Source organism: Mycetomoellerius zeteki, unplaced genomic scaffold (genome assembly GCF_001594055.1).
Source record: "Mycetomoellerius zeteki isolate Tzet28-1 unplaced genomic scaffold, Tzet1.0 scaffold135, whole genome shotgun sequence".
Taxonomy (NCBI): domain Eukaryota; kingdom Metazoa; phylum Arthropoda; class Insecta; order Hymenoptera; family Formicidae; genus Mycetomoellerius; species Mycetomoellerius zeteki.
In genome coordinates, this window is record NW_017256287.1 from 5,280,030 (window position 1) to 5,293,417 (window position 13,388).

Consider the following 13,388-nt stretch of genomic DNA (forward strand, 5'->3'; position numbering starts at 1 on the left):
GCGTCAGCTGATCGTTTCACTGTTCGAAAATCAGAAATAATCACGTGAGGAGCTACTTATTTAATATACGACGAAGATTGAGGAATCTCCTTTCGTTCCGTATTGACTAGACCTTAAAAAACTGGTTGTAGTTTTACGAAAACAGAAGGAAGATCAGATCAGGCGTTGCGATTCGTAAATACAACAAGGACGGCCGAAAGTTGGATGACGTGAACCGTGAAAGAGTTCATCGATCCTCCAAGGTGCGCGCGTGTGTGTGTGTGTGTGTGCGTGAGCTTGTTTACAGGCCCGGCAGGAGTAACTTTTCCGCGACGTCAGTCCACGATTGCTATAACGCTCTTCTGATAACAATTAATGTGATAAAGCGCTTCCGGTCAGAGTTGATAAAAAGCAACTCGATGATCCGTCCGGGGGTATTATCGAATGGCGAGAACGATTATTTTCGCCTGAAAACGGAAGTGCGAAGCGACTACTAACTAGGTCCAATAGTGGAATGATTGGCTCATGAAGGAGAGATTTTCTAGATCATGAGGAAACGATTCGTCGCGTGGTAGCGCGAATCACGGGGGACATCAGTGCAACGTCAGAAGGCTGATCATCAAACACTCGAAGCTAATCGATCTCCGAGATCACGAAAAGAAAAAAGTGCAATCGATAACGTGTGATATGTGATCATTGTGTCCGCTAATAGAAAAAGACTATTCAGTTAGAAACCAAGTTATCGTTGAATTCCCAGAGATATCGTGGCTTGACGACAACTTAACTAACGACGGTCTGCTATCTGGGTGCAACATATTCGCAATTGTTACGACGTGTGTGATTCAAATGAAAAAGTAGCAGATAAACGAGCAGCTTTTTTAAAAATGAGCGAAACTGAGTTCGCGTGACAGGTTTCAATAGAGTTATCGAAGTTGACAGAAAGTTGACAATGAAATTAAGTTGTCGTTAAGTTGACATTGGAGGAAGGGGGAATTAACAAGAACCCTGCAGTGTTTTGAAAGAAAATAGATATAAAAAAGTAAATGTGGAGAACGACGTATTAAAGTGACCTACGATTTTGTTATCGAGTCCGTCCAATTGAAGCTGCAAATTAGATTTTACTCTTTCGAGTATTACGCATTGAATATCGTCGAACTCGACGATCAAAATTGAAAAGACTAATAGGTGTGAGGAAACTGAAGCTTTTCTCGCGGATAACATTAATTTGTTATTCGTTAATGAAGTCACGAGGTCGAAGATGCGGACGACAACGTCGACGACGGAGACGACACGATCTCGATGTGTACGGTGAGAGGACGTGAAATGCCAATTCCTTCCCCCGTTCGCTCCTGTTCGTGAAAATAGTGCGACAATCAACGATGGATCTCAGCACGACGCCTAGAAGGACTACGGAAGGCGTCGGTGATCTACAGAAGACCAGAGTAGCAAAGAGTGTCTTCAGCATCCGCAGCCTTGTCGACGTCGAGGAAACGGAGCTACCCACGCAGGATGACGAGCGCCCGCTAAGTGAGTTTTAAATAGTCCACTTAAATTTATCATTCATCGTGCGTTAATCGAAATAATCATTATGTTGTAAAGTCTTTCGAAGAGGCTCTGAGATATATTAAGATATGTATATACTTCTTACATTTATCTCAAATAAATAGATATATTTACTTACACAGTACACTTTTACTGTGACCATTATACGTTTTCATAAATCCTAGTATCTACCATTTTAAAAGTTGATCTTGATGAAATTATATCAACTTAAATTTTTGCTAATTAATTAATTAATTAAATTTTATTACAAATTTTTGTAATATTTTTTATATCTTTTAATATTTTTTTAAGTTTCTTTTACGTATTGTTACTCTGAGATAACGAAAAAGAATATTAACAATCGTAACATCGTGTCTTATAGTAGTTCTAACATAAATCCGTATTATTAAAAAAATATATAATGAGACTATAAGTGACAGTAATTTTTGAAAATATTATATGAAATTGAATAATTGCATATAAAAATATTGATAAATATATGACGGATAAAACAAGAACTTTGCTTCTTTTATAGCACAAATAGAAGTAAACGACTATATTTATGGTAGGTGACAGGTACATATCATATTCTAAGGCCATATGGTGGACAAGTTAATTATTGAGTTGATTAAGTTGGAAGTATAATTATTAGTAGATCTATGTAATTTGTTGTCGTATAAAAAATCCATTCTGCGTGTTGATTATATGGTGCTATGGAATCCTTAATTATAGCAATATATAGAAATAATTTGAGTGATAGTCTTTTGTATGTGTTTGCACACAAATCGAGTGTGACGCTTGTGATTGGGAAAAAATTCACGTTTCGTGCAGATCTAAAAAAAGACATGCATTTTAATTCTTGTAGTCGCAAATTATTAATTTCAATAGATGTTTAAACGCGGCATTTTTAATAGACGAAGAGCAATATCAGATAAATAAAAATGTAAGTGACATGATAGATTGAAAGTACTTATATATCAATCTGTTCATGACTTATAAAATATTATAATTCCTGAGACGATTATGAAAATTTTCGCTATAAATAATAAGACTCTAAAAATTAGTTTAAGGAAACATGCGAATGTTTTCATTAAATCCACGGAAAGAAACATTGGAGAAACAAAAGATTGATCATGTCACTGGGATTTCGGAGGAGACGATCAGTTACCTCTTCTATCAAAGCCGCACGACATTCCGGGGCTTGAGAAACTACGGTTCCAGGGTTTACTTTTTCCCGACGAGTGCCTTTTGTGCCAGAGATTCAGCAAAAACCGACCGCCCTTATAAGAGCGGCGGAGTTAATTAAGGCGCATTTAAAGTCGGTAGATCGCGATAAGACGGCGATTAACTCGAAATTAGTCCGCCCATGGATCTAGCAAAAACTGTATCGCTGTCGTTATTGCCGACACGTATCAACGGTGTAGATAAATACGTGATTGAAACGATGCCCAATTAGAGTTCTAGAGCGAATTATTACATCACTCCCGTAAGCCCTTTTCTGCCAGAAGTTATTACTAAACAAAAAATTTTTGAAAACAATAATTCACATTCTTATCACTCGATTAGTACACGGAAAGAACGATTTTTCTGAAGAATCTAAAATTTTGCTGGCTGCAAATTTGAAAATAATTTTGTTATACCTTCAAAATAATTTGATTGGAAATAAAATTATTTTCAGATTTGTATCCAGTAAAATTCTAAATTATTTAGCAAAATTGTGTTTTCTCTCTATATAATCTTATCATGTATACTAGATAAATGAATTGTTTGAATTGTTACAGATTTCTTGTAGAATAATTTGAAAGCACACAACTTTATCCAGTGTCATAATATTACGATGAAAAACTGGGGATTTCAAAGATAGTTACATATTCAAATATAATAAAAACATAACAATTAAATATCTAATTTCCGAGTAATTAAAGTAATAGTTCAAGATAATTTGTCGAGCGTTACTGATTTGTCTGAGCAACTGATACGTTTGCAAATAAACGATTACGTTTTTGATGCGAATTTAAAGATGTAGTCCGAATTGATAGATATGATTTCGATATTTCGTCACTAGATAAATGCCGCAGCATCGCGAGCATCCGCACAGTTAGAATGCGATCGCGGGAGAAGCGGTACGAGCGTGGAATAACGGAAAAAACGCTGCCACTAGCTGCATCGCATCGCGGCCGAGTTTCTAGTTGGCCGATATGCAAAATACCTGCCTGGCTACGATAACGCGCATTACTCGACTTTCTTACGACGAATAAATAGCGAATTACCATTTAGTCGTCAGCCGATAAAGCGAAACGAGCTCGCACGATAACGGAATCTCATTCTCCCAGCGACTCTATAAACTATCGGCTTGTTATCGGATAATTAACAAGATAGCGCATTGATTAACAAATTAACATTACGTGCACACGCAACGTAATAGAACGCAGACGCGTGATATTAATTATCAGAGAGGCGACAAGCATCATATCTAGTCAGTGCAGCCTAAAAATTATACATAATAACGTAAAGATTTTATTTGGTTAATGACAAATAAAAATACGGTATATTTGTATGTTTCCATTATTCATTATCGCACGTGATACGCGTGTTTATGTAATCACATTCTTTAAATTCTGCTTTATCTGAAAAACTGGGATGCATCCCGTTTTACATTTAGTCTCGCTTACCTTACACTACACACACCCGATACGTAAAACGAATTACGTTGCATATAGATAAGCACGACAACAAAATAAGAATTGCTAATCTAATATAGTTGCGATGCACTAAGTAGTTAACGAATTCTACTCGACAGAAAATAGACACGTGAAAATGTTTAATCTTAAAAGATAATTGTTATTATTCAAGAGGAACACTGCTATCATTGTTATCCAGCTTGGGCACTTAGATTATTTCCCTATAGATATATTTAAATTTTTCATAGTAAAAACAAATATATAATAAATTAATTTCTATAAAATAAAAATGGAGCACATTCCCACTCGGTTTTATTACTACTTAAAACAATTTCCGCACACAATTGTAAATTTTTTTCAGTTTACTTTGTCATCGACGTTTTGAAAGAGGACAGAACCGTATAATTATCGCCACATTAATGCTGCACGGGTATTATTAGCGTACTCTCTTGCGTACTTTGTAGGTAAATATTTAAAAATGGGTATAAATAATTACCCACTGTGCAGACGCATAGATAAGCGAGCTCAAGTAGTTGGCTTAACAATACCGCGGTACAGCGAATAAAAATGTTTTAAAAAGTTACCTTTACCGCGGTAATTACTGTCAGAGTTGATAAAAGAATATTTATTTCAACCTGAAAGTTTGAATTATCCGATTGGTTGATGATATTATTTTAGAAATCTGTCAAAATATTTATCGCCGTATTAATGCCACGCGATTTTATTTTTTTATAATATTATATAGTTTATTAAAACTTTATAATTGCTGATGCAATATTATGAAGTTCACCACAATTACAATTAGGATGCAGTAATATTTTGATCAAATTTTTATAATTAAATTTCTCGTTAAAGTTAGAACATCAATTAATTTTTTTCATTGTTTTGTTTCTTCCAGATAATTAACAAAAAGTACAATGCGAAATTGAATGAAATGTAATTTAAGATATTTAGAGTACTCTTACGTTCGCGATTACCCCGAAACTGCAAATGCTGACTTTTCTATTTAACGATAGAAATATCTCGGGGGTGAGATGGCATGTGCATGGCTCAACCGAGGGTTTATCGCCGCCATATTACGATCCGGTCTGGTCGATTAAACGCTATAAATGGCCATGACAGAAGGTGTAATAGAATTGGAGTAACTCCGAGCCAATGGCGCTTCGCGATTAGGGTGGTTGTTCGTGCTCGATTGGCTTTCACGAACGAGGGTTGATGTTCCCCGCGGGTAAGCTACGTCTTTATATCCTCCCATCGGTTCCCGTTATCCCATTACAGAAACGACCCACCCTCGCGTTTAAAATTTCATCGTTACAGCCTCGTGCTCACAAATTCTCCATTCAAATTAGTGATTGCAGTATAATTGCATAAAATTACGAAACTTTTATCGTATGAAACCAGCCGTTTAAGATATATTTATGAGAATTTCTTTCTTAATATTTTTCAGTACAAATCTTTTTTCGCCAGAATGAGGTTATATCATTATTTTATTATATTCATTAGTTTAATTAAAAAGCGACATTTTCAAAAATTTTCAATAAAATGTTTATTCTCTTGATAATTGCAAGAAAAATGTAATAGAATTATCTATTAAATAAGAAAAGCAACTAAAGAATAGTGACTTGTTACTTCGTGTTATTAGAAATAATAAATAAAAATAATATTCTGTGCCATTAGAATTATTCAACGCTGCACGATTGACAGCATCGCTAAAGATATAATCATCGGACATGGTTTATAAGTGCACGACAAGCCGTAATCTATGGCGCACGAATTAAATTTGCAGATCGATCAACATGACTATTAATCGAGGCTTGTAATCTCACAAAGTCATCGCACTACATCTCGTAATTAACGTATAATTGAATGTAAACGTTATAGGAAAAATGATTTGCGTAATACGTATGATAATTTCTTTCATACGTTTTTAAAATAAATGGACCAATTATGTTAAATCATTTTATAGAACGTTTCCAAACAATCGACGCTCGTTCTTTCCAACATATACAGAGAAGAAATTTCATTTCTTTCTGAGTAAATAATTAAATCGTTTTATCATATAAACTATTTCAAATTATTCTTTCATAAAAGATGTATGGTAAATATTATAACATTTTAAACATTTCACAGAGAATGGAACAGATTGGATAAAAATTTTATTGATTAGTATGAATGTGTTATGCTTATCGTAAAAAATTGCTTAGTTTCTTTATTATTATGAAAGATACATCGAGCTCATGATAACTTACAATTGGATGTCCTCAGATGGTCCTAAAAGCTAGACAAGTCCAAGAAGTGTTCTCCAAGATGAGCCTCAAAGGGGCTGTCAAAAATTTCAACGTCAACTTCTACGGGTTCCTGCAGCATCGCGCTGCTAATTGCAAAAAACAAAGAGAAACTCTGCCAATAATACGCGTCGGGCGGGCTGTAAATAATGCCGCGCGGGTTTTACACGTGCATATACGGTACCGCGTCGACCGCTGATTGGTCGGTCCACTAATTGTGTTTTATTAGCGTTCGCCCCTTACTCCTCCGTTCTTTCTCTGTCCCTTCCTGCTCAAACGCCGAACATCTGCAGTCTTAGCTAACTAACCTACCGTCCATGTACTAACTGCGAGCGACATTGTTATTAAGGGTTCCTACAGCGCATCTGAAACCCACACACGCGCACTCGCGTGGGTCCGCATGCGCGACGACACGAGGGTATCGTGCCTTTGATCCTCGTTAAGGAACTGTTAAGGTACTGCGAGAGAACCTGCGAGAATCTGCGCTTTCGTTAGTTACCGAAGAAAGGAAGGAATAATTGGAACTGCATGCAAGATCACTATTTCTTAAAATCACATGCATTTTACAAATAACTGTAAAATTAACTTTGTAAAAATAATTCGGAGATTAAGAAAAAGAAAATTGGTTTGAAAAATATTAATCCTCACATTGTAATTTTCATATAATCTTAATATTGATTCCAACTATGTTGAAATCAATGGTAACTTCAAATTAAGATTACGATTTAACATTAGCTTCGTCTCAGGCGTATTAAACTCTCAATATTGAAATAAAAATTATATCAATATGAAGCCGATATTGAATATTATATACATAGCAATAAACAAGAGTCGACCAATCAAAAGCTAAGTAATAGTTGTAATTATGAAAAAAAAATATAAAACAGGCCAGCGTAAAATTAATATATCAGTGTGAGATGCAAAATAATGTTGATACCTTTCGATTATTATTCACGAGGTTAAATCGCTATTTCTATTTCACTTTTTGTAAGAATAGATTTTATTTAAAAAAAAATATTTGGTCAAGGTTTTTACGAGTCTCGAATTTATTAATTAATCGCACCAAGCTGTTCGCGAGTCGAGTAAACGGCGTTCGCGCGCGATGCGATCTCAAGGATGAAACTCGAAATCGTATCGAGGATCGAACGCGGGCGGGCATTTCTTTACTTTCTTGGCGGTGGGAGTTGGGCCCGGGCGGCAGGTAGGGCAGAGACGAGTCTTATTACGACGAGGAGAGCCGGGCATGCTGGTGCAATCAAATAAATTAGTCGGAATTACGCGGGCCGCGGAGCCAGCCGGTGGTGCAGGCGTTCACCACCGCTCGTCCTCGCCACCAATTAGCGGAGCTTTATCCCGCGCCGAGTCTTTTACACACACATACACGTACGTGTGTATATATTTCACGTAGGCTGGATATATTCCGAGAAATTCGTGACTTCTTCTCTCGCAGGCGCCGCCGTGGTCTTTCAACCATCGCGCAACCCTCCGCCGAACGCGCGAGACCCAAGATGATTTGCGAAGTATTGCGAGAATTTATTAGACTGGGGCGGATAAACGAAGAGCGACGGTACGAATTTTAACGTATGATCACGTGGCGATCGTTTGTCTCGGTTACTAATGGCGGCTCGTAAGTCCAATTATCGGGGTACAGGCTGCGTGGGGAGTCGCGGACATCCCGCGCAAACTTCCAGCCTGCGATTTTATACCCCAATGAGCTTGACCGTGGCGTAAATCTGACAAGGCATTTTGTAGAAACTTTGAGTCATTGACTGAGTATTGAGCGCTTCATACAATAATAAAACAATAAATTGAATATGTATGTAGTTACGCATTGAGCAAAAATTCATTGAGGAATAAAATTATGAGAGAAATGTATTAAATTTTAATATTTATTTGAATACTGTCAACTAAATAAATATTTACTAAAAAAAAGATAGAATTATTAAATCAAATTAATGGTTCTTGTGCCAAACAAACATATCTTTATTAAATATTTAGTAAATATTTAGTTAGTACTATTCAAACAAATTATTTATTAAAATTTTGAACATTCTTTTCAGTGCGCGTTAGATTGCTATGTAATTTTAATAAGTTTTCCATTGCTAATTAATATTGTTTGCTATACATATTTTACTTTAAATAGGTATTTATAAGTATTTATAAGAATTTATAAGAAATAAGTATTTATAAGAATTAATAATAAAAATATATTAGACTCTCTTTACAACGATGAGTGAAAGACATCTTTATGTAAAGAATTTATCTACTGGTAAGCATATTATTTAGTCGCGCAAATATATTCCTTTCATGATACTTTTCGAGGAAAATATTTATTAATCGTTGCGCAATTGACCACGGAAAGTGGATTAACACGCGCTCGCCATTTTGACTCCGCTCTCTAAACTACTCCCTGCATAATGTACACGCGGGAGAGTGTCGTAATCTGCTAACGTGCCCACGATCCTCGTGGGAGTTGACGACGTTGGCGAGGGCCAACAACCGGCACGAACCGGGAAAGAGAGAGAAAGAACGGTAATAACAGCAACATAGTATCGTACAACGCAAACGGCAACGCGATGCAAACGGTTACCGCGTATTCTTGCGTGACGCGTTATTAGCCGATTGGCTCATTAATCGCTCCGTCGGTCCGAAACAAACCGAAGCTTCAAAGCCCTCTCCCCCCCTATCTATCCGTTCGCATAGGAAGTAATTGCTAATCGCTAATTGCGAGCGCAAACACTCCATCCAATTAACCCCTCCTTATACGAATGCGGCTCGTCCATAGCTGGAGCGGTGCAGCCACCCTCTCGGTACTAACTTACTTCAAACTCGAACAACTTATATCCCACCTGCAATAGATATGCTTCCTGCGGCTCGAATGAGTTAAAGGTGACTCGATTAGGCGATCGTCGTCTACCAAGAAAGGTGCACGACGATCGCCTAATTATCAATCTAATTACTCTAACGTGAGCCGCGGATCAAAGTGATGATATTTCACGAACGAAGTGATATTTATTTGCACGTGTTATTGTTTTATTGTCGCCCCATAACAGATTTTCTATGTGATATCATCTGTTTTTCGCAAAAATTTTCTTACAGCACACGTTCTATTTTTATATAATGACAATCGAAGTATGTGACATTTCGTATTTACAGATTCTTATTTTTCCTGTTTAATTGTTACAGAACTCTTTTTACATTACAAAGTCAGTATCTACCCAAACAGAACACAAGTCATTATGACATCAAATTACAATATTGTAACAATGTTGCTGCAAGCTTTTGTGTTGTATGGATCGGATATTCGTTACAATAAAACGAAAAGCACAAGTGAATTATACAAAACCCTCCTATTCAAAAAGATAAAATAAAAAGAGAAACGAAACAAGAAATAAAAGGCACAAATACTTAACTCTTTCATTCTTTAACAGCTATGAAAGATATTTATATTTTTGTGCACATTACATGACAAATAAGTGATTCGTGAAAACCTTTTGACACTTTAAAAACATTTAAGGACTTTTCTACATATTATTGTTATTACAAATATAATGTTTTGCATTGTAAAGTTATTATGTGTAATAAAAATCTTTTTTCTAACTTTTGTTAAGTCCAATTAAAATATTTCAAGGGCGTTATAATTCTGCAAGCTCTTATTATATTTGTGATAAATTTTATCATCGATTGCACTACATGAAAGATACTCCATGTTATCCAGAAATTTTTCAAAATATGCTATTTGTAAATTTTTATAATCATTATATAAAACTAAATACTTATATTAAAAATAAGAAACTAATATATATATTCACAGATATATAAAATATTGCAATATCTGTTTTTATAATTTATAAAATGCAGCTATACAATAAGAATAAAAATCTATCTCGTTGAAAGGATTATATTATGTTTATACGTACATTTAATAAAATTTTCTTATTAAAGTATTGAGTGTTCTAAAAATTTTTTGTAGTTCTTTCAATTCACTTTGTATAGATGCTGTTGTCAAAAGAGATCTTGTACACACGCAGTTAATTATGGTAGGAAAATTACTCAGGAATTCTCTCATCTTCCTGTTAATTGGATATTTTCCACCGAACTGGCGCGCGTTCCCCTTGGTTTATCCCGAGATGGGGTAAAACAGATCGGTCACGGGTGATCTCCGCAGGTATCACCTGTTAACTCGCCGCCGGTCCTAATCGTTATGAAGGCGCCAGCGTCATATGCTGCACAGTGAAAAGAACGGCTCATTTCCTCGCCCCGTCGTATCTTACACCCTTCTTCCCCTCTTCCCCGTTTCCTTACCTCGCTGCAACCTAATGAAATTTCGTCTCGGACAAAAATGCGAACCGGCTCGCGCGAGGTGGATAGAAAGATGGAAAAGGGGAAGACGGAAAGGGAGTACGCGAGGGTGGGAGAGACCCCTTTCGATCAATTAAGGCTAATAAATGGCGTCGGCGGTGGGGTTGTTGATGGCGAACAAAAAAGGGGGGGGGAGAAAGGAGAGGAGTGGAAAGGGGAGCGGAAAGGAGAGGAAAGCGTTGCCATAAGTGAGCCGACCGGGGCTCTGTGGGTTTATGCTATTAAAAATGTAAATATCTGCCGGCGGCTCGTTATCGGATGTAAATATGGCGGCGGGCGCGTCCGAGGCCCGGTGCTGGGACCAGATGGGGCGGGGTGGGCCTTGCAGCTCCTTTGTTTCGTTATTTATTGGAATGCATGGCCGCGCACGCCGCACCGAAACCCACGCTCCCCTTTGAAGCGGACGAGTGCAACGATCATCTTCTGGATTCAGTTTCATCCGCATCCACTCTCGTCTCGTTTTGAAACTGTTATCGCGCGCGTTCGAGATATTTTAATCTCAAACGCGATCTTATGGTGAGAAATCACAAAAACTGGACACGCGTCCTCGCTGCCTTTCGTCTAAAATGCGTGTTATACCATACACGATCTATAAATTAATTAAATAATATGAATTGTTAAAAATTTATCTAAACATCGAGAAAAGATAAGATGATAAAATTAATATAAAATAAACATAAAAAAAATAATATATAATGATTAAATTTTAAAAGTAAGGAAAAATATAAAATTTCCAATTTTATTTTGAACTCTGAGAGCAGATACTTATTTTGTTTTAACTGGATTAAAAAATAATTAATATTCTAAGAACTCTCTGTATCTTATTTATTATTATAAATTCTCCTAATTAAAATTTGTTAATAAAACTGAATAATGTAACGTATAGATATGTTACATAAGTAAAATATCTCAATCAAAATTACATAAAAAGTGCATTCTCTGCTTTTATTAATATGTTATTGATACCTATGTGCAAACTGTTAACTCGCAAACAAAATGCTGCAATAGAAATTTCCGTAAAATTAAACAATGACAAATGATTCGGCAAGTATTATCAAACTCAATCAGAAATTTAAAGCAGACTCGCTGACAGCTCGGACAGAAAAAACGCGACAAACTGCCGAGCTTACAAAGGCGAGAACTTCGTCAGTTGATTCGAACGTGCGCGCCAGTCTTCCTACTCCTCTCACTTTTTCAGGGCCGAAGCTTTGATATATGACTCAATAAAACCAGACCCAAGGCGGGCCCGAAGTAAATATCAAACGTAAAATGTTCGCCTCGTTAACTTGTTCCGCAGAATCGGGACGCTATGGTAGGAGAGGGAGGGGGGACGTAGAGACACGCGCATCCGACGAAGTGTCAATTAAGAATTCTGCTAATTGATATAGAGCAAATCGATGCAATAGAAGAATAAAAAAGAATAGATGTAGTTGTCTGTCCAGACTGTAAAGAAAAAACACACTCGTTAAACATACTATTCTCTATCCAATCTTATGCAGATAAATTGCTGGATGTTTCTGTCTCGTCAAATTTTATTTATATCCAGACCTTTATAAATACGAATTACGACTAAAAAAATAATTAACTGTCTCAATTATTACTTTTGTAAAGCGAATATTTGTTCTGAGTATTGTTTGAACAACGTTTGCATTTTATTAAAAGCAATTATAGGTATTTCGCTTGAGAAATAATATCTTTCAAGTAATTACATTGCGATTTAAAACGCAATGCTTATACATTTCAATTTAAAATGCTAATATTTTGACATATCACGTGTACGTATAATTGATATACATTATTATATAAATAAAAAGAATTTTTTTATACATTCTAATACATTTTCGAAGTATTAGCAACTTTACTATTTTGAAAATTACAATAATTAATAATTAATTATTATTATTATTTGTTAATAATAATTATGAATTATTACTCAACATAATAAAAATATCGACCGTAATAAACAGTAAATTTCTATAATTATATATATAATATTTAGCTACTTATAGTCAGCCTGTAATTATACACGATTCGTTAACGAAGAAGAATAACTGGATTTCTCATTTAAAATATCATTAAGTGCCTCAGCGACGCATTATTACGAATAACAGTAATATTACTAACGTATCAGATCTAGCTATACCAAGGGATTACTTAGATTATCGGCAGGTGTGTGTCTTAATGACCGGCGAAATTACAGCCGAAATTACCTCCCGTCCTGAGAAAACACGAGGAAACATAATGAAGAACCCGGCGTAACACAGTTGGTATCGTCGAGATAGAATGTAAAGATATCCATTGCGGTATCGTTTCCAAATTTCGGCATTGTTTTGATACGATACGCATGCGAAGCGGAAATTCTAAATTGAAATGGCAGGCGTGAAATTCCAGGATACAAATTATTGTTGTCCCATTTATAATCGCGTGAGGTACGTATAATTTAAGATACAATCAATATACAATGTAACGTAAAAAATTAATTTTTCTCGTCCTAATAGAAGTAATAGAAAAGAGTGTGTTTCACTCTTGAAAATTCAAA

The 13,388-nt window shown here is 35.8% G+C and overlaps 1 protein-coding gene across 1 annotated transcript in view; it reads left to right on the forward strand.

Moving 5' to 3' along the window:
- Positions 1 to 299: 299 nt before the first annotated feature.
- LOC108731553 (homeobox protein aristaless) overlaps positions 300 to 13,388 on the forward strand; it is a 137,247-nt gene continuing 124,158 nt past the window's right edge. The window contains exon 1 of the mRNA XM_018461917.1: positions 300 to 1,506. Within this exon, the coding sequence (XP_018317419.1) occupies positions 1,359 to 1,506 (148 nt within the window). The 5' untranslated portion in view covers positions 300 to 1,358. The remainder of the gene's footprint in view (positions 1,507 to 13,388) is intronic.